This window comes from Camelus ferus, chromosome 4, assembly GCF_009834535.1.
Source record: "Camelus ferus isolate YT-003-E chromosome 4, BCGSAC_Cfer_1.0, whole genome shotgun sequence".
NCBI classification, from domain to species: Eukaryota; Metazoa; Chordata; class Mammalia; order Artiodactyla; family Camelidae; genus Camelus; species Camelus ferus.
Window position 1 is genome coordinate 73,538,522 of NC_045699.1, and position 22,080 is coordinate 73,560,601.

The window sequence follows — 22,080 nt, forward strand, 5'->3', positions numbered from 1 at the left end:
CACTGGGGTGGGTATGTAGTGAAATGCACCTGCGGTTTCATTTTGCACCTCCTTCCTCAATGATGACGCTGAGGATTTCCCCATGTACTGACACGCACCTGTGCATCTTCCCAGGTGGAAGGCTTGCTTGAGACTTTTTCCACTTCTAACGATTGGTCACCTATCTTTTCCTTATTGAATTCTAGGAGTTCTTTATATATCATGGATACAAGTCTTTTGTCTGACATGTTTTGTGATTTTTTTTTTTCAGTCTCTGGCATGGCTGCTCATTTTTTTCATGGTGTCTTTTGATAAGCATTCATTTTGAATTTTAATGAAAACAAATCTATCGCAGTTTTCTTCTTCGGTGTCCTGATGCTACCCTGTGTCCCGTCTAAGAAGTCTTCGTGCCTCGAGTTAGAAATCGTTGCTTCCTTCCATGCTGCAAGGAATTTTCTCCTATGTCCCCTCTAAGAACTCTACAGTTTCAGTGTTTATATTCCGGTCTCTGATCCATCGCAAATTAGTTTTTGTGTATGGCGTGAGGTAGGGGTTGGGGGGCATGTCCCCATCCCCACGTGGATACCCAGGCGTTTCAGAACAATTTGCTGTACACTTTCTCTTCCTCATTGGATGGCTTGGATCCCGTGGACAAAAGCCAGCAGGCACGTGGGTGTGGGCGTGGGCGTGCTCTGGCCCCTCAGTAGAGTCAGCTGTACTTATGCCACTCGATTGCTTTAGTCCCGTCGAAAATCTTGAAATCAGGGAGTGTAAATCCTCTAGCTCTGTTCGTTTATAGGACTGTTTAGACTATCCTCAAGTCCTTTGTGTTTCCACACAAACTTTACAGTCACCTTCACCATTAAACGAAAAAAGAGACTGCTGGAATTGTAACAGGAGCTGTAGGCGAATCTACAGTTTAATCTGGGGAAAACTGACGTCGTAACAGTATCATCTTCCAATCCATGAAGACAGTACATACTTTCGTTGATTCGGGCCTTTAGCTTCTCCCGGCGACATCCTGCAGTTTTACCACCGAGGCTTCGGGGTGTGAGAGGCGTGTTTTTGCCCCGCTTACTCCCTCTCCCTTCACCTTCTGGGATTCCGGTTATACCTGTTAGACAACTTGACGCCGCCCCACGTCTGAGGCTCTGCACGTTTTCCAATCTCCTTTTCTCTGTTATCTGGAGTGTGCAACTTCCACTGAACTATCTTCAAGTTCAATGACTCTTTCCTCTGCCACCTGCAATCTCCTATTAATGAACAGTGACTGTTCATTTAAGTTACTATGCTTCTTGGTTCGAGAAATTCCATTTGGCCCTTTTTTTTTTTTTTAATAGTTTCTGTTTCTCTACGGAGGCTCCCCATCTGTTCCTTCGTTTGGCACACACTTTACTTGGAGTCCCCAACCATGTTTATAAAAGCTGCTCAATTGTGAGGCCAAGTCACCTCAAGGTGGGTTCCCACTGCCCTGTTTCCTTCTTTCCTTGACTACGACTCACTTATTCTTGTTTCTTTGCAAGTTGGATGCTTTTTTTTTTATTGGACGCTGGACAGTCTGAATGATTTATTACGAGGACTCTGGATCTGACTATTTCTCCTGAAGAGTAATATTTGTTCTGACAGTTAACTTGGTTGGCTGGACCCAGACTTCACACTGCATCTTCCCTGCCGTGGGCAGCAGCTGAAATGGCTGCTAAATTAAGTTTCCAGCTGCTTTTTTTTTTTTTTTTTTTTCTTTGCTGGAAACCTTAGGGACTTTCCTGAGTTTCATGGTCAACCCGGGATTTAGGTGGATTATATAAGCAGATTCGGGTCTGTGGGTCCCTCCCTGCCAGCATTCCCCTCCTAACTTTCTGGGCTGTTCTATCAGCCCCAATTTCTTTCCTCTGACACCTCAAGCCAGTGAGAGTGCAGCTTTTCACATGGATGAAGATGTGCCCTCAGCAAAGGACAACAAACTCTCCAGTCCCATCCACGGTGAGCGCCCCTTGAAGAAACGGCAGGTTCCTGCGGGTGGGAGAGATGACTTTCTTTCCCTTCTTTGTACTCACGGAGGGAACAAGACCACCAGACTGAGACACCGGGAGTACACCCAGGTGGCTCCCCAGACACATGTCCACCACCATAACCTCAGCTGTTTCTTTTCCTCAAAATCAATACAGACAAAGGACAGTCATTCACACAGGGTCCATTTTCACACACCCCATTCACCTCTTCTAATTCACTCCGGGCGCTGAGGTTAAAAATAGGCAGCCAGAAACAGGAGACCAAGAGCTGCGTTCCGGCATCTGAACTTGGGACAGAAAAATCTCAAAAATGCAGACACCATCACCTCTCTCCATTCCACAAAATGTCTGTTGCCCACAGCCGGCTGAAGGCTGCGGACGTGAAGGTCGGGGTCACGCCTGTAACGGCCTAACTTCACCCTTGAGTCATGAGGGCCCTCACCATCCTGCTCTCCGCAGTTACAGTGCTTTCCACTTATGAAAATACTCTCCAACCATTATTTAATTCAGGCCAATGAACACTAAGAAACATAGGTTCCTGCATATTATATGAAGTCATAAAACGGTAGTACTAAAATATCGTTCTGTGCGCGTTCCACATTAGGGGAGAAGGAGAAGTAAAAGAAACAGCAAAGAAGTTGGTTTTTTTTTAAATGAAAACAAGTAATGAAAAAGGGTATGTATGTATTTACATGCATAGCTGAATCGCTGTGCGGTACGCCAGAAACTAACACTACATTGTACGTCACCTGCACTTCAATTTTAAAAGGGAAGGAAAAAAAATGAAATGAAAACACAATCACAAAGTAAAATTAAACACATCTGTTAAACTCAGCAATTAAGCTGAAGAGACTATCAGACTGGAGGGGTTTAATCAACACTTTTCCTAAGAAGAGCTCTGTGCCGGGAGGTAGCGTGTAGGGCGTGGGGGATGCAGAGAAGACAGAGGAACCAGCGAGGTCTGTCCCAGTCCAGCTGGGGAGACGGTCGGGGCAGCAGGTATGTCTGAGACGCAGACGCTTCTAGAATAAAGGAGTGTTCTTTGCGTGGGTGACAAGCTCTGGTCCCAAGAGTTTTCTGTTCCTTTGGCCAATGCTGGCACGGAAATTCCACATGTGCGCTGCTAACTCTTAGCGAAGGCGTCGCCCCCAAGAACAGGGTAGGGGACAGGCTGCAGGTCTCAGCGCCTGCTCAGGCAGATTAGCCTGTGCTGTGACCGGCCGGGCCCAGTGCGTCTGACGGCCGTGGCTGCTGACGGACACAACCGGCGGGTGTGGGCTGGCGGGGAGGGGAGGGGTGCAAAATCAGGTCCCGGCGAGTCTGAGTGTCCTGGAGCGCAGCGCGGTGACCTGGAGGTGAGCCCGGCGGCGGAGGACCCGGGCCTCTGTTTCCTCCTGCGATACGAGCTTGACGGACGTCCAGCTGTGCCCTGGACCTCAGAACCGGAGCCAGCCCCCCGCCTCCCGCCACGCCCCCCCGCACACTGCCCTGCGGGGGAGGGGCAAGGAGGTCGCGCCCGCCCATCCGGGCCTGATGCATTTGACCCAACCCCCCGCCCAACCTCCCACAGTCCTTGAGAAGGACCCAAGACCCTGCAAAGCCGGAAAGAGCCTCTGAATTGCCCCGGTGCGAGCCCACCGCGTCAGGTTGCTCTGACTGCACCCGGCTTCTCTCCACACCATCTCTTGGACACACAGAGCCTCGTCTTTAGGTTCCAAGTTGTCAGAAGCTGCGCTTCACGGAGAAACTCCACGTCCCGGCGCACTGAGCCGTCTGCGCACAACCACTCCCGATCAACGCTGGACCACAGGGCTGGCGCCCCCTTCTCCCGCAGCTCAGGCCGGGGCACCCCTGGTCTCCCGTCATTTGAACTTGACTCTCCCGAGAGTGACCCTGAGAGGGGAAGCGGTCAGGCGAGTCCAAGGTGCCGGTTCCCGGCTCTACAACTCTGAGTGGGAGGACCTAAGCCTCAGTTTCCCCGTCTGCAAACCGAGAGAAAGTCCAACCTCCTGGGAGGGTCATCGGAAGGATGAGCCAAAGCGCGGCGACCTGTGCAGGCCTAGCACGCAGTAGGTGCTCAGTAAGTGACCGGCGCGCCCCCCAGACGGTGGGGGGGGGGTGCAATGGGAGGACACTGAGCCCAGGACCACGCGCAGTGCACGGAGGCCGTCAGCCCCGCACAGCCGGACGCTCTGAAACACAGCAGATGAGACAGGTGCAGCCGGGTGTCGGCACTGATTTGTCTTCCGAGGGTGTCAGAGGCGGCCCCCCTCTGCCCAGCTGTCCAGGAGAGAGTGGAGGACGCTGTGAACAAAGCAGTCCTGGACCATGGCAGGGACGTGGCCACCCACGCCCACGTGAGCCCACGCCTCGGCGAGCCCTCAGTGCCCCCTTCGGCGGGACGCCGCGGCCTCTCCAGCCCCAAGGCCAGGTTCCCGGGGGGCAACCTCCCTTCTGGCCTCCTCTGCACCTCGTCTTTTCACTCCCGCTGCTTTCCAAAAGGCAGCTGCGCTGACAGACGCTACATCCTGACCATCATCTTGGTCCTCATGGTGGCCGGGGAGCCTCGAGGGGGGCCCGAGCGCGGCCTGCTGCCCTCCCGAGGGGACAGGACCCGCCTCCCTCACCTCCCGCAGACACCCCGCGGCCCCCGGCCGCCCCGAAGCCTCGCCTGCCTACCCCGATTTTGTTACAGAAAGTCAGCTGCTCAGAGAGCCCCTGTGTCCCTGCTCCGCCGCCTTAGGAACATCAGACAAAAGCAAACAAACTCTCCGCTTCTGCCTCTGGCGAGCCTGTGTTTACGGTGGACCCACAGGCGCGACGTGCATCCTGGCCCCGGGCGTCCGATGCTGGGGAGCAGGCACCCAGCCTCCGGTGACTGGTCGTTAGGAAACCAGATCGGACGTCTCCTGACCTCCGTCCACACCAGTCAGTGGCGGCGGCAGAGAGGGTGGGCCTGGAGGAGCCGGCTGTGCGCTGCGTGGTCTGCACGTGGGGACAGACGGACAGACAAGGCGCCGCTCACACAAGGGAGGGCGGCCTCACGTGCCCTTGGCAGGCCCTTGCCCCAGCACACGAGGAAGGGGTTTCTCTCCCCACAGGTGGGGAAAGCAGGGGCCAGAGAGGGTAAGGTGGCCCCCCAAGGTCACATTCGGGAGCACAGCTAGACAAGCTGTGGCCTCCAGATTCCCCGCGGGGGCTCGGCTTGCCCGGCGGTGCCTCCTGTGCTTCCTGCCAGGACACTCTCTCTTCCAGGGATTCTTGCTCAGCAGTAGAGGGGTCTCCCACCCTCCAGACCTGGTCACAAGGATGAGGATGGCCAAGCAGCAGATGGCTCTGGGTTTCAATCCTTCCTGTGTCAGGTCAAGTGTGCTGTGTGACCTCAGGCAAATCACACACCCTCTCTGAGCTTAACTGCCTCAACTACAAAATGGGGGCAGGACCACTCAGCTGGCAGTGTCGTTGTGAAGGCTGAGGTGATGGGGTCAAACTCAGGCCCAGGGTCTGGCACTGAGGGGGACCCACTGAGCTGTACCTGGAACCACTGCTTGGATCCTCAGTATAGGAGCGAATGTTCAGGACTTTGCCCCCCGGGCACATCCTCTGCATCACAATGTGCAGGGCCAAGCTCAAGTTATCTGCTTTTCCTGTGCTCTGTCCCCTTCGGGTGACCCTCATGGGGAGCTCACCTCTGGGGCAGGAAGACAGTGACAACACGGTGACAGATAACCCTGGTGGACTTTTCAATCTTCTGGGGAAGGGGCACCTCATTCAACCTGGCGGGGCTGGTGATGGCTTCTTGGAGGAGGTAACCTCTGGGTGGGTTTTGTAGTATGAATAAGAGTTTGGCAACCACTACAGCAGATATTTTGTACATGACGGGATTTTTTACAGTAAAATCTGGCACATTATGTTTATTCTCTTCTTTTTAAGCAGTATTTCTCAAGTGCCACTGTGTGTCAAATCAGTGTTGAACACATGAGACGTAATGTAAAGAGGGCTAGGTGACTCTGGGGCCGGGACTACCAGCCCTTGGTCCCTGAGAAACAGACACAGCTGAGACCCAGACTCTCCCAAGACCCCGGCCCCAAATAAGGCAGTGGCTTGCCCGGTGGGGACGAGGGCAGGTTTCCCCCACATGTGCGGGTCTCCCTGAGTGACAATGAACTTCCACACAAGGCAGTGTGAATGCGAGGGAGCAGGGGAGAGCTTTTAAGAGCTTTCTTTGCAGCTGGGAGCGGCGGGCAGGCACGGTCGCTGGGGTGGGGGTGAGTCTCTCCCTCGCGTGAGGGTCACAGTCAGGCAGAGGGACTGTTCCTCGCGCCCTGCAGTCAGGGGCCGGCGCCCTCCCAGCAAGCAGCTGCCCCCCAAACCTGTGCACCCCCACCTCACGCCCCAGGGACACAGAAGACGCCCAAACCCCCTTGAAGGCAGCATCGTGACTCGGGAAACTTCCACATTTTATGCTGCTTAAAAAATTACCCAGACGACGCTAACATGACACATTTAAAGCTGCGAAGGTCATTTTACGATGCAGTAAAGCACACGGCTATACGTTCCCGGATAAATCACGTTCCCTGCTGTGTCGCGACTACATGTGTTTAAGCCTGAGAAGCACTTCAGTTCCAAGGACAGAGAGACCAGTGGCCAGGAGCAGGCTCCTCGACCGCAGACCGTGGCTCCGCCCAGCTGGAAGGGGTCCACGGACCGCCGGGGCGGACGCTTTCCCCCAGAGCAGGGCTGAGCGCCGCCGTGAGAGCCGCGCGGGGCCGGGACGCACTCGCCTCTGCGGCCGCTTGGCCTGCGCGACGCTCCCTCTTGAAGCAGCAGAGACGGCAAATCCTCTCTCCACGCCGGGCGCCCCACCCTGAGGCCCAGCCCGGCTGGGGGTCCCTGCGGGCCTTCCGAGGTGTGCTCCTCCCCGTGACTGCCACAGAGCCTGAATGACTGGTTTCTTGCAAACACCACACGGTGTCTCAAACCTGCCACACCTCCACAGGGTGCAGGAGGCCTCGTCTGAGACGGGAACCCGGGGTCTGGGGCAGGCGGGTCCCACCCACCACTCCCTACAGCCCCTCTCGGGGGCATCACGCCCTGCCAGGCCTTTGCAAGGCTGCTCCCCCTGCTGGGACGCCAGCTCGTGGGCTCCAAGACCCGGATGTCACTTCTTCTGAGAAGTCTTCCCTGATTTCTGAGCTGGCCGTCACCCAGCCCCACTCTGGGCTCCCACGGTGAACTGTCTCATGCACATTGGTCTTCTGTGTGCAAGTCTGGCTCCCAGTCCTGGGTGGGGGGCACCCCCAGTGCAGGCACCTAACCCCAGGCCCGCCCAGGAGTTGGGCAGGTGTGAGAACCAAGGAGCAGCTCCAGGCTCCCGGGAGCACCCGGAATGAAGCAGGGGGTCACAGGGAGGGATAGGCCATTATGCAAATACAAGGTTCTCATCAGCAGGGCAATTTAAAGACAGGCCTCTCATTTTGGGCTTAGTTTGCTTGATAAAGCGTTTTTTAAGTGGCAATATTTTGTGCTAGTTTTTTCGAGCAGCTGCTCTATTATCTGATTATACATTATTCAGTGATCTCAGAAGTGAGCTTAGAGCACTTGAGGGCAGAATCTCAGTCCAGGATCAGCCACTCAAGCCCGGGGCTCTGCCTTGCTCCCGGAGTGCTGTCTGGATCAAGATCTGGGCTGCCCGCAGGGGCCAGAGGACGGGCCGCGCCTACACTCTGCAAAAGGGACGCTCAGCTGCTCCAGACCCAACGCTGTGCTGAAACACGCGCCAGGCTAGACATTGCTTTGGATACAATGGGTTAAGTGGAAATACATTCGTAAAATTCACTTCACCTGTTTCTTTCTCTCTTAAATGTGACTACAAGAGAACTTACAACCACCCAGGCGGCCCGTATTGGACAGCACTGCTGTGGCCACTTGGGAACTGCAGAGGCCACATTCCCGGTAGAATGGGAGGCCGGGACCCCCGTGCCTGCCTGGGAGCTCGCAGTGTGCCCACTGGGCACCGTGCTATCCCAGTGCCACCGCGAACCCTCCCGCAGACACCGACACTGGGTGTTACACACAGGGAAACCGGGGTGCGGAGCCTGGTTAACCTGCCGGAGGCCACACGGTGGGACACGCCAGAGCCCGGGCACCAGGTCTGCCCAGAGACGCCCGCAGCTGCTTGGGGAACAAGGCAGACTCCTGCGTGCGGCCCGGACGGTGCGCCGGCTTTAGGGGTGGGCCCTCAGCGTGGGGCAGCACCTGTGGGCTGCGGCCGCAGGGCCCTCAGTAGCCCGCCGGGTGCCACTGGGGCGGTGAGGGCTGGAGACCCCCCGGTAGAAGCAGCCCCTCCAGGAAGTATCCTGAGAGGGGCCCGCGTGGGAGACGCACGCCTCTCCTCCGGGGACACCCGCGCTCGCCCCTCTGGCCACCCCCGCCTCCCGCTGCGCGGAACCCCAGGTCCTGGGAGGCAGGGGCACGCCTCCTTCCCCTTGACAGTTCCAGCTCCTGGTCTCGAGCTGACACGGAAAGTGCGGAGTAACCAGTTGGCGGCTGAACACACGCGACGACCGACTGGCTGGCTGGCTGAACGGAAGCGTTCTTCAGGCCTGCGCACCTGGCGGTCCCTCAGTGGCGACCCAGACGCCCCCAGGCTCCCACGAGGTGGGTGAGCCACGTGTGGAGCGAGTGCGTGACCTTCCCCCAAGCAGCTGCAGGACGCCGGAGGTCTGGGAGACGCCCCTAGAAACACAAGGTGATCATCATTCCTGACGCCTGGCCAAAGCCCAAGGGAAGAATTAGCCACTTCTGCCGGAGACGTCGCTCCCGTGCTCCCCGCTGCTGCCTGGCCTCAGACCCAGGCCGCTGCCCCGGCTCCAGCCTTTAGGATCCACAGCCGCGTTCCCTCGCCCGCAGAGGCCAGGTAAGAAGTGACATTTCTGTTTCCGTCTTGTAAATTGCCATAATGGATAAATACTAATCCCAAGTCCGCAGAGACAAGATGCTGGGAAATCTTGATTTTCAGCGAAAGGAGAAGAGGGGAGCATGAAAAACGTATTAAAACGGAGCCTCTGGGACCAAACCACAGGGTAAAGGCTCAAAGTCATCCCCTTCCCTACAATCTATGATTTAGGTTTGCGGAAGCTGCAGCCGTGAGGGGCTCACTGGGTCAAAGAGGAAGGTCACAGAGTAACATCGCTGAACTGGGCAAAGCCACACGTCGCCCGGCTGGCTTCTCCGTGCGAGAGGAATGTACGTTTTGGTTTGAGAGGCCGGTCACGACCGAGACAGGCAGAGAAGGGGGAAACGGGCCCCCTGGGGCCGCCACGTCAGTAGCTGTCCAGGAGTCTTCAAAACTGAATGTGCAGCGCACGCCACTGGGGACAGGCAGCGGCCCGGGGATGGCGGCGAAGTGGGGCCAGGGCGTCTCATGCCAGGTCCGGGCGCACAAAGCCGGCACGGTCCCGGTCCTCCTGGAGCCCTCAGCTTCTGCTGACCGCTGAGGCGTGTTTCTGGAGGGCACAGACCCCCCCACCCTCAGCTCGGTGACTTAGGAGAAATGGCAGATCAGGGCCTCACATCCAGGACTGGGCAGGGGGTTCCCCTGACTCCGGGGGGCACTGACTGCCTGGTGGGGGGTGAGGGCACAGAGTCTGCCACTCTCTAGCTGGGTGATGTGGGCCAGCAGCTCCCCTCTGGAGGCCTCAGTTTCCTTATCTGTAAAGTGGGGGCACAAGGAGATGGCGGGGGTGGGTGGGGCTGTAAACAGAAGTCCCAGCAGGGCCCAGCCCCATGAAAGCTCTGTAAGCACCGCCCACATCACTGCCATCATCACCTGGGGGGCGCTGTTAGGCCGTGTGCACCAGGTGAGTACTGCTAGGGGCCGAAGATGGCCGGGGCAGGGGGTGACACGGAGACGCAGGCCAGCCTACGGCGGACAGACCTTCCCCACCCGATCACAGTGCACCCCACCAACAGCCCAAGGCCAAACAGGTGTGTGGCGGCTCGGCGGTGCATGGGGGGTGGGATGCTGGCCAGACCAGTGGAGTACGGGGTCTTCCCAAAGCAGGGGACACTTAGGCCTGGAGTTGGCAGACAGAAGGACTGGCAAGGTGGAAAACACCAGGAAGGGAGGGTGGGAGGCAGCTCCAGCCCTGAGCTCAGCACGCAAGGAGGCGGCAGGTGGGCTGGGACCCTGGGCCCTCCTCCAGCTGTGCCTCTCTGGGCCTGGGTCCCCTCCCTCCCTGCAGGGTGGGTGCGCAGCCGTCACCTAGCCCCGCCCTGCGGGTCGGAGGGCATTTTTCCCGACATGTTCTCAGTCCCCCTCTGACTGCTGGGACCGATCTGGGTGGGCGCCAGCATCCAGGTGGGGAGTTCCGGGCCCTGGCTGTGACAGGTGCAGGCCCCACTTCTCCCCGTGGGGAGCTCTCCACCCTCCGACCCACAGTGGGGTCGACCAGGTGTCCCAAGGAGTGCCACGATGCACACTGGGGCCACCCCGGGGCCCTGGAGTCAGCCCAGTGCCTGGAAGCCGGGCCGGCGGCAGTTCCGCCCACTGGCCGGTGAGGCGTTTCATTCACAGAATCATGTGAGACGGGCCGCCAGCTTGGTGTCCACGTGCTGATGCTTCAACGACTCAAATTATTTAAATGGATGGGGACCCTGCGAAGAATGTCTGCCTGGGTCCCCTACCCTAGAGGTGGCCCCCGACAAAAGGGCGGGCAACAAGCTGGAGGCCTCGCACTGCAGCGGCACAGTAAACACGGCTCCTCCTCCGATCCCGAGTCCGTGCCGTGAGAGGGAGGCAGACAGGCGGCGAGTGTTCCCAGCAGGAGCAGCCGTTTGCCCGGGAACAAAGAAACAGGAGCAAGGCCCCATTGGCAGGAAGCTGGGGAGGAGGGTCCTCGGCCTGGCCTGAAGGGCAGTGCGCCAGCCAGGTCAGGAGCCACTAGGGACCACCCCATGACCTGGGCAAGCCCGTCACCTCCCAGGCCTCTCCGTCCCCCTCCTGCAGGATGGGGAAGCCCCCCCCACCTCCCTCCCACTACCCCTTCTCGGAGCTGCAGGCCACAGGGCCCCACCCCCGGCCACAGCTGACCACGCAGAGCCCAGAGATCTCTTCTGGAAGAGCCAGGGGTTCCTGCCAGTCCCTGGGGGCTCCAGGACCCGAAGGTGAGACAGCTGGGGAGGGGTGCTCATGGCACAGAACACAGAAATCCTCAGAGAGAGGAATAGAGCAGACACAAAGCAGGCAAAGATGGGGCCACCGGGAGAAGGGGAGACGCCCCAGTGGCTTCAGGTGGCCTGGCCCCTGTCTGGCCCCACGTCGGGCCACGAGGCAACCCTGAACCGCCAACCACCTTTGTGTGGCCTGTGCTCCAGGGGCTCCTGCTTTTGGGAACACCAGCCCCCACTCTGAGACACAGACTCAAAGGGCCGAGCCAGCCCCACTTCCCAGCCCTCCTCACATCTGACCCGGGGCAGTCAGGCCACTGCCAGGTCACCCCAGGCAAGCTGGGAGCCTCCTAGAATGCGGGTGAAGAACTCACCCACGAGACCCCACTCGGGCCCACGGGAGCCGCACCGCCAGCACCCCCGCGGGGATGCCGGGCAGGACGGCCACGGCCGGCTCCCCGCGCGGGGGCCGCTGTGTGCGGCCCCTCGGCCCCGGCCCCCCTCCCGCCGCTCCTTACTCTGCCAGCTCCTCCAGGCTGCGGTAGACGTCATCATCGTTCTCCGCGGTCTCCTCCGAGGGAAAGGGCCTGCGGGAGAGGAGACGAGAGGGCGTGAGCGGGTCTCGGTGGCATCGCCGCCCCCGGCCTGCCGTCCACCACGGGCGGGCCCCTGGAGCGGGCGCCCTGCTGGGCCCTGCCTGGAGGCGCGGGCGGGCTTCTGTCTGCTCTCCCGTGGAAGGAGACCGGAGCCACATCACAGGGCTGTGTGTCACAGGACCCCCGGTGGAGGTGCGGAGAGTGAGGACACCGTGCCCAGCTCAGCCCCGGACACTGCACTGTCCGTCCCTCTCTCCAGGCCCCCACGTCTCTGCTGACAAACGAGGGGGCCGGGCCAGGGACAGTAGGACGCTTCCGTCCACGTGACTATCGTGCCTGCACACATCCGAGGAACTCCAGAAACAGGGTGTGGGGCTCCCCCCGGCACCCTGGGCGTGCAGCACGGGAACCTGCCCCCAGGAGACAGCAGGTGGGCCACCAGTGCCCTCATGCACAGCCCTGCCCGTGGGGGGACAGCTGTCCGCACCCCAGGTCTCTCTGGCCGGAAGAGCACGTCTGCTCATACGTGGGTACAGCTGCCTCTTGAACACCGGGCGGGGGACCTGGCGGCGAGCCGACCTCCTCGGCCAGCACCACCGAGGGCCTGCGCCCTGCCTCTTCCAGCCGTGCTCCCATCAGCCTGACGGGCAGCATCGCACCCCCTGGGGGCTGGACAGACATGCCAATTCTCAGGCCCCATCCCAGGCCCAGGGGGCTCAGGATTGCCAAGGGTGGAGCCCAGGAATCGGGGTTTTCATAAGGCCGGGGTGACTCCTTCACGTGCTGGGCTCTGCTGTAAAGCCCTGTGCTCTGAAGTCCCTCGGGCAGGTTTACCTGCCCCGCTCTGCCAGGGGCTCCCTGAGAGACCTGGGTAGCAATGTCCTTCTGTGTAAGGTTGTCCGTGGGGAGGTCTCTAAGGTCCTTCTTGCCTCCAGGGCCCCGAGAGCCCAGACTTGGCCTCAACACCCTTGTGGCTGGCTCGGACCCTTCCCAGAGCAGGGGAATCCAAGGTCAGGGGCACAGGCTTGAGGAGGCAGAGTGGGGCAGGGCTACGTCTTGTCAGATGTTGAAAACAGGTCAGCATGCTGGGACTGCACTCAAGACGAAAGTAACTATTTCCATTTAGAGCTCCATTTAGAATTTCTAATAATGAGGGAGCATCTGTGTTCTGCTTTATGAACCGAAACCTTCCATTTTCCGGCTCAGGGTGTCAGCAAATCCACGGCATGCACACCACCTCTCGCTCTGGATGTGCCCCGGCAGACATCACTAGTCAACTGCCTACTCCTACCCTCGAAGCCCAGTTCTTAACACAGGGCTCTCCCCCTCAAGCAGACTAGGCACTCAGAGGCAACGCACCTGCTCTGCAAGTGAGCTAGGGCAGAGGCAGGGAAGGAGAGGAAAGGTTTTGGAGTGAGGCACACCCAGGCGGACCTGACTCCTAGGTCCTAGGAGAGCAAAGTGACCCCTTACGCTGGGCTGTGTGAAGACTCGCTGAAAACGAGGCCCCCAAGTGGGAGCTGCTACTTATCATTTCTGTGCATCCTCCTCCTCCAGACTAACTACCATCACCCAAGAAAATCAACTTCTGGTGCCTCATTAGGGCCTGAGAGCCCGGTATCCAGAATATTTCAGCGTCTTGTTTCCTTCCAGACAAACAGAAAGTTGGGGTTCACTAAAATAAGACAGAGTAGTCGTTTCAAAACATTTTGTCTCTTTCTAAAAAAAGAAATTGATCTTGTGTGTGTGTGATTTCCTTATAATTTCCCTTTTCTGCGTCTCTGTCAGTGTCTTGGTTTACACCTCTTTTCATCTCCTTCATCTGTCCTACCCGACCGAGATGAAACAGGGATGTTAAAGTCAGGAGAATTACCCTGCTGCCCACAAAACCCGTCCTGCTTTTGTTCCAACACCCCTACTGGGGGCTACAAATCCCCTCGAGAACGAAGCTGCAAATCCAATTAATTTCTGCCATCGCCAAACAAAGACAGGCTATAGCCGGAGTGGGGAGGAGCGGACCGGGGAGACTGCCTGCCAGGGATGTCGTGGAGCCTCGCACCCTGGCTGCTGGGACGGGAATGCAGGGGGTGAGGAGGCCGTGCCGACCACCTGGCCTCCCTCTGCTCCCCTGTCCTGTCCCCACTGCCCGGGGTCCACTCTACCTGAGCCTCTCTACCTGCTCTTCCCTCTGCCTTCAGCCCCCGCCTGTCCCATTCCCCCAGGTCCCGCTCTACCTCATATGGGAAGATGCGGCCACTCTCTCAGCCTGGGTCCACTTCTGCCTAGTAGAGTCCACACTAGAGAGGCATGGATGGATGGATGGCAGACAGACGGGTGGGTGGATGGATAGACGGATGGATGGATGGATGGATGGATGTACAAACGGATGGATGGACAGATGGACAGGTGGATGGATGAGTGGGTAGACGGATGGATGGGTGGTTGGATGGATGGAAAGATGTCTGGGAGGACAGGTGGGTGGGAGGGGTGGACTTTGTGGGCTGATGGACAGATGAATGAGATAGTGAGTGAGCCAGTCGGGTAGGGGTGGGAGGATGGGCGGGTGGGTGAACTGGTTGGGGAATGGATGAGGGGACAGACACACGGACATCAGATGTTCTCAAGCTGTTCACTCCCCCCCAGACAACAACAAACGGCCGTCCTGAATAAGACACGAGGAAGCATCTTCAAGACGTGCTTATGAGAAACCACACAGTGGTACCCAAGTCAGCCTGAGCTGTGACTTGACGACACCGACCCTGACTTAACACTGGGGTAACACATTTGCACGGAGGGCGTTCGAGCAGTTTCTGGGGCCACATTCCAGCTGTAACTTCCAGCCCGGGAGGGGCTGGGCCAGGTGTGACTCTGTCCCTCCTTCTGTCGCAGGCACCAGCTGATTGCCCAGACCCACTATGCAGCATCTCCCCCCAGCCCCCTCTCCCTGGCTCAACAGGACATCCAGACGCTCCTGGTGGAGTTAATTTGCTCTTTAAGAGGAGGGGATGAGAATCAAGTGTGGTGAAACCGCACAGAAACGACCGTGGGTCAGACACCAGAGGGCGGTCATCCAGGTCCCCGGGGCGCGGGCTGGGTTCCTCTCGTCCCATCAGACCTTCATGAGGACGCACTTCCTCGAGCCTGGCTTCTGGGAGGCCAAGCTTCCCGCTCTCCCCACTGAGGGAATTAAGGGGATGCCCGAGCAGGAAGTGGAAAAGCTGTGAAGAAATTGCCAGCAGCGCCCACGCACTGGGCAGCGGGAAAGCCACCCCGGCCAGACTCCTCACTCGTCCTCCTGGGCGGGGCGAGAGGCTCGAGCCACGCTTCCAGCGCCCCAACCCAAACCGCGCCTCCCACCCCGAGGTCAGTTTCAGCGCCCAGCTGCTGTGAAGTCCCAGTGCCAGAGGTAGAGGGCCCCCAGCTGGAGGAAAAAGGCCTAAAAACAGGGCACCCCGCGTGGGCGGCTGAGACAGACCCCGGAAGAACAGAGGGCCGCCATTCCCACGCCAAACCCTGCCTTCCTCCCCGTCCCCCATCCATCGGGTATTTACTGGGCACCTGATCGGAGCTGGCCTGGGGGCTGCCATCCATCACTGGCCCAGGGAGAAGGCAAAGCCTGACCGTAGCCCTGGGTTCAACAAATCAGGCTCTGGTCCTTGCCTGCGGGACTTCTTGGAGAAGCTGCTAACAGCTGTGGCCTCTGAAAAGTGCCCGCTGGTGCGACTGTGCCGGCGGCCGTGTGGGAAACAGACACGTGGAGAAGGGGCACACCCGACGCTCTGGGGCCCTGGGTGGAGGTGTGAGCACAGGAGCCGTCGGACGGGAACGGGGAAGGTCCTGCGTGGCGGCAGCACGTTTGGTTTATCAGACAAAGACCAAAGGAGCCAATGAGAGGAGCTCCGAGCACAGAGGCCCCCTTGGGAGGAGGTCCTAGGCCTCCGGCTCCTGGGGAAGGATTCGTCCAGAGTCACGCTCCCTGCACTGCGGGGGCTGCGGGGCCTGGACGCGGGGCTCCGGGGGAGCTCGACCCGCCTGTCAGCGCTGATTTACTATCTTCTGGGCAGCAGCTGCCGCACCTCCCGTCTGAGTTTCACGCACTTCAAACCCAGCCCCAGCGCAGCACGCGGCGGGGCCCAGCCCAGCTGCCGTCTGGCGGCGGCCGGCCCTGCGTTATTCAATCCATCCTGGAGCCCCACGGGCAGGGCTGCTTCCCTGGGGGGCCCTCCACCCAGACCAGGGAGCCCCTGGTGCAAGGCAGGTACACATTTCGCTACTGCGCTGTCTGCAGAGGGCCCTGCCAGGACCCAGGCCGCTGCCCCCAGGCGCCACTGTCCCCCACCCTGGCGAGCAGCCAGAGCAGAGACCCCACTGCCTCTGTCACTCTCATCTTCGGGGAGGCCTTGTGGGAGGAGCTAAGAGCCAGGCCTCTGTAGATAACAGATCCGGGTTCAAACCCCAGCTCTGCTGCAGACTCGCTGTGTGACACTGAGCAGGGCACTCTCCCTCTCTGAGCCAGCTTCCCCAGCTGTGGGATGGGAGTAGTGGTAAGTGTTAAGATCAAAGGAGAACACACAAGCCAAGTCTCGGCCCAGGTCCTTGCTCCCAGCAAGTGTCCCATGAGAGCCTGGGCCACTGTCCCTCCCCTTCCCGCGGTTCATCCTGGAGCCCACCTGCAAGTCCAGGGCCTCAGACACAGGCAGTCCCCCGCCTCCCCACGGCCTCCCAGTGGGCCCACACCAGGTTTCCGCTACAGCTGGAAAGTGCCCCTCGCCCGGGGCGCCTCCAGGACCGCCACCAGGTCCTCCCACCCAGTGCCTCCAGGGAAGCACGCCCCGCAAACGAACGTGAACGTTCACACTCGGGAGGTAAGAAAGCTTTGGGTCCGAGCGTGGCTCCGACCGCCTAGCGGCACTCGGAGAATCTAGGGCACCGGGTTTATTTTCCCACCTCTGCTGGCGTTTCAGATGCAAGGGATCCGGGCTTGAGGCACCTCAACTCCTCCCTGCACTTGGCACATGCTGGGAAGAAGGCAGAATCCTGACTCACAGGAAAGCGCTCCCTGCGAAGAAGATCCATGTTTACCGGCAGCCTTACAGAGCAGCGCCATCGGCAGACGCCCTGGTCCTCCTTGCCCACTCCGGTGCGTCCAACAGGAAGGGCGGGGCCTTGGGTTCCTGGGTTCACATACTGGAGGGGGAGACCAGCCCGCGGCCCCCCAAGAGCAGACTTGGCCTTGGAGGCCTGGGGGTGCACAGCTCCTGGCATCTGTCCTCTAGGGGCGACCACTGGCCAGCTTGTGCAGGACCAGGGATGCAGGAATTCCAGTGCTAGCGCCGGGACAAGCCAGCCGCTCCAGTCCCGCACGCGGAGGACCGGCAGCACCTGAGAGCCCTCAGAGGTCACTCCTCTGGCCCGGACAAGCTTCCTGTTCCAAAGGTGGCCTCAGAATTAGGTGCGACGCGGCTGGGGGAGGTCCTGGCACCAGGCCTGGCACGGACACCACCACACTCAGCCGCACCTCACCAGCTGTGATCAGGGGCCCAGGCAGGTGCAGGGTGAGCAGAAGAGGGCGCGTGGGTGGGAGGGGTGGGGGAGCGGCTACCCGGGGCGCCGGGCACTTGGCCACACCGCCGGTGTACCACTTTGCTGGGGAACCGGCAGCCAGGCAAACTTTAAAGTCACATCAAACCGCAGCCTGAAGACCCTGACAGGCCCGTTTAATTATTCAAAGAGTCACCTGGGTGACGCCTGCTAATTGGCTGGGAGGCATTGAAGCACTGGGTTTTGCTTATTAAAAACAGCTCCCCGGCTAAACAGCCCGGCTGCCCGAACAAGCCGAAGGACCTCGTTTCTCTCTTCAGCCCACCAGGCACCCGTGCAGACAGGCCATCAAGTCAGGGGCTGTGCCGGGCCGTGCCCCGCTTCCCACCACACCTACACTCGGCTCGGGCGCAGCGCATGCGCTGTGCCAGAGAGGAGGGGACCCACGCCCACACCCCCAGGAAGGTCGCACAGGGCAGAAGGGCGCGAGGACGGCCACAAAGGCCCAGGGATAGGTGGAGGAGGGACATCGGGAGGGCCTCCCACAGGAGGTGCCAGGGAGCTGATCTGGAGAGAAGTCTAATTGGAGTTCAGAGTTCTGGCCTGTGTCAGACAGACGGGGCTGGAATCCGCCATCTGGCTTCCTAGCCCCTGAGCTCGCCAGGGGACCTGAGTTAACGCCTCTGTAAGATGGGGACAGACCACTTGCATTTTGTGACACTTCAGGAGAAACAGTGCAGACGTGCCTCCTGCAGGGCCTGACACTAAAGGAGGTGGAGGCGAGGGTGACAGTGGACGTGGTCAAGATTTAGGGGCTGCAGGAGGCAGAGGTGAGCACGTCACCTGCACACTCGGGGACGGGCAGGCTCAGAGGCTGCAGGGCCGGGTGGGGCAGGAGTCCAGTGGGGGCCAGGGCTGAGGGACAGAGTGACAGATGCCACTCAGGTGTCACCACTAAGACCTCAAGCCAAAGGCAGCACCAAGGTAGGAAGGTTCTCGGTCTCCCTGTGTCGTGTGCAGAGGCAGGCCCAGCAGACGTGTGGGTTGGGGAGGAGGTGCAGCCGGCCTCGGGCTACTGGGAGAGACCCGAGTGAACCCCCAGGTCCCAGCCAGGCTGTCCCTGCCCTTGCTTCCAGAATCCCAGAGAGACAGAAGAGAACACGGACCTCGGGACAGGAAAGGATGGTTCCCCCTCCCCAGCCGGTCATCCGAGGGAGGGGGCGCCTGGGGCTGCTGCTGACTGACAGAGGAACGCGGTTTCTCGGCAGCTGCGAAGCTGAATATAGTTTGGTTTTCCGACAGCTTCTCGGAACGGCAGCAGTTTGGAGCAGAAAGGCCAGCGGGTCAGCAGGGCCGTCTCCCCCTGGGAGCGAGGTCCAGCCTCCTGCAGCCACTCGGCTGCTTTCTTGCCCTGCCACCTTGACCTCTTCCCGGGGACACCTGCCAGGCCGAGGCGGACATCCCGGCGGCCTGCCAGGGTCCCGCCCGGACAGAATGCTCTGGAAACACCCCCTGGGGAATAGGAGGCACCACAGAGCCCGCCGTGGGCCTGCACAGAGAGGCCACACAGCCCAGGCTTCCCAGAGCCACAGCCTGAATGCCCCTCGGACAGATTCTGCTTCCAGCCCGCGGGCCAAGGTCTCATGCACCCCCGCCTTCACTAGCAGAAAACCACAGCACACTCTGCACAAAACATTTCCGAACTGGTCACTGACAGGCCAGATGCCCTTGGCTGGGGGAACCGCACCCAAGCGCAGACAGGCCGGGCAGGGAGAGGCGGCGGCTGGGAGACAGCACTGTAGGGCAGGGATGGATGAGGGCAGGCCCGGTCCCAAGATGAAGCAGGCCGGGCGGGTGGCTCTGCCCAAGGTTCCAGAGCCCGTGGGCCGCAGGGCAGGGTGGGGGCCACCTCCTGGCCCTCAGCTTGACACTCAGTGCCCTGACAATGGCCCCGATGCCCCAAACTGCTCCGCACCAGGGCAGCTGAGCCTGGATGGAAACCCGTGCCCTCCCACACCAGGGAACACGCTGCCCTTTCCTCCTTCTCCACGACCAAGGCTGTCTGCTCCCGTCGTGCCCCTGCCAGCCCGGGACGGCCTGTAGCAGCAGAGCTCGTGACACTTCCTGACCTCCCTCTGCCCCCAGGCACCGCCCGGGCTTCTCTGGGACACGGTGACAGTGGCCCATCCGGGCTCACGTCTGGGCACAGCAGTGAGAGGCAGAAAGAAACAGACTGAAAACTTGCTGTGCCAGGTGGGCATCCGATCCACACTGCGGGCTCTGGACGGAGACCACAGCAGCAGACGGCACAGTGAGTCCACGCTGGGAAAGTGCACCCACCTCATAAACACACGAAAGCTCGGAGACTCTGTGGGGACCCTCCTCGGGGGCCCGCTCAGGGTTCCTAGAGACCACCAAGCAGCTGCGTGGCCTCAGGCAAGGACCTCCCCTCTCTGAGCCATGTCTGCCACTTCTGAGAACAGACGGCGGCTGGAGGGCTGGGGTCAGAGCCAGGGGTGCTCCTCTCCCCTCCCCCAACTGCCCGCCTGTCTGCTGGGATGAAGGGTCAGCCCAGTGGCCCTTCCACCAAGTTCTAGAAAGGCCTCTGCAGGCCCCCAGGACCTGCCCACCCCTCTGTGGTGGACCCACCAGGACAGAGAAGGCAAACCTGGGCCTGCCCGCAATCACCTCCTCCCCTTGCCATCCGCTCTGGCCGTGGCAGGCATCACTAGCCAATCACATGTTCTCTCTGGCAGAGCGGGGATGGATCGAACTCCAGGGGGAAGACTGGTCTGTGGACTCCAGTTAGAGAAGCAGGCCATCTTCCTGGGGGACCTCCACCCAGCCCTCCTTCTCGCACCTGCTGCCCAGAGGTGGGGTCAGCCCCGGGGCAGTCAGGCTGAGCCTCCACCCCCGGCTGGGGGGCACACCCACCCAGCTGAAAGGACACAACTGAAACCCAAGCCCTTCCCCTGCTTCACAGACAAGGGGTTCACAAGGCCTCAGGGTGGGGTGCCCTCAGTTTCCCCCGGTCAGTCAAGACAGCCGCCCACAAGACAGGGCGCCAAGGCTCAGAGGTGGAGACAGCTGACCGAAGAGACGAGCCAGGAAGTGGCAGGGCCAGACCTGGAGCCAGGACCACCCCCAGGAGGGCCACAGCGGGGAGGAAGCCGGGGGGGAAGGAGCCCGCGCCCCTCACCCCTGCCCAGGTGTCCGCAGTATCTTGGGCTGCAGCCCCTGGCCACCCTGTGGGACAGACCAGCCGAAGGGCCTGGGGTGTCACTCCCTGCACCGCCAGCACCGCCCGTGGCCTGTCAGGCCCCCGCTCCTCTCCCGTCACAACCCCTCCTCCGAGCCTCCACCCGTCCTGGCTGCACCTCCACCCCAGCCCCTCACTGGTCCTGGGCTCCACCCTGGAGGCCCTGTGGGGACGTTTCTGGACAGAATCTCCAAGGACACTGCCCTGATGAAGCCCCCTCCCACAAGGGCTTCCCCACACACTCAGACCGGAGACCCCGCCCCCATCCTGCCCACCACTCCCAGCACGGTCTCCCTCCCACACCCTCCCTGGTGCTCCTGTCCCCCTACAAGGCCCCCTCTATCCCACAGGGACACCAAGCACGACCCCTCCCTGAGCCTCCACTGCCCAGACCTGTCCACATGGCTCTGCTCACTCTTCAGAGGACAGAGCCAGATCGAACGCTGCCTTGTCTGGGAGGTGCACTGACCACTGCATCTGAGCACCTCCATCCCATCCCTCTGCCGTTCCCCCACCAGGCTTGTCCCCCTAGAGCCCGGGCCCCGAGAAGGCAGCACGCAGTAGCTGCACGTGACTGGTGACAGTCCAGGACACGAGGGGACAGCTGAGTGCCAGGGTTCCAGCACCGGGTGGCTTCGGGCTCATGTGAGGACAGGGACAGAGCTGCCGCCCCACACTGTGCCCTGGGGCATCTGGCTTGGCCAGTTTGGAGCAGAGAACTGGGCCGCAGTGCTTCTGGATGGCGCCAGCCCCAGGTCTGGAGGCGGCCCTCAGCAGGGAGGGCTGGGTACCGGCCAGCTGTCCAGCCCTACAATTGCTCACCTTGGAGTCTTTAGGGCCGAGGGCCCAGCCAAGCCTCAGGGCTGCACTCCAGGCCTCCGCTTTAATCAGAACCACTGGTGTCTCGCTGCTGCCCTCCTGGGGACGGGACACTCATTCCATCCCAACCCCGCTCCTGGGCTGCCGGGCAGAGTCCCAAGCTGGAGAGAGACGCAGGGCCCGTGGGTGCTGGAGGGCCGAGCACCCAGCCTCCCGAAGCCACCAAGCCCACCGGAGATGGGGCCAAGGCCAGAACAGCGCCTCCGCCATGAGTGGCCCTGCATCGTGGAGGGCCGGGACCTTCAGCGCTGGGTGGGGAAGGGCCTGCCTCAGTCCCCCCACCAGTGACCCCACTGAGAAAACAGAGCCTCGGCCGCCCCCAGAGTCAGCTCTGCCAGGGACTGAGGCTAGGAGGGGCCCAGAGACACCGGGGGCGGCAGATCTGCGCCCGTCAGTGCTGGACCCAGGCCCCGGGACCTCGGACTCCCGCTGGGAGATGGGAGGATGGAATCCCGGTTCCACCCCCACCACCTGGGCCACCCTGGGCGAGAGGTGCCGTCCGGGGCCTCCACCTCCTCTGCAAAGTGGGGCTGAAACCCTGATTCCCAGGGTCCAGGTGAGCACCAGTGAGCCCCTCCGAGGGACGGACGTGGCCTCACGCCTGTCGCTGCTGCTGTGATGGGGGTGGGGGGACACGGGAGGAGAG

General features: G+C 60.7%; 1 protein-coding gene across 4 annotated transcripts in view; it reads right to left on the reverse strand.

Annotated features, from left to right (window-relative positions):
* The window catches only part of VAV2 (vav guanine nucleotide exchange factor 2), a 168,414-nt gene that overhangs the window by 46,218 nt on the left and 100,116 nt on the right, over positions 1 to 22,080 (reverse strand). For all 4 annotated transcript variants that reach the window (XR_004319565.1, XM_032478854.1, XM_032478856.1 and 1 more), the window contains exon 4: positions 11,678 to 11,746. Coding sequence is in view for 3 of the 4 variants with exons in the window: in XM_032478854.1 (XP_032334745.1) it covers positions 11,678 to 11,746 (69 nt within the window). In the remaining variant the exon portion in view is untranslated. The remainder of the gene's footprint in view (positions 1 to 11,677; positions 11,747 to 22,080) is intronic.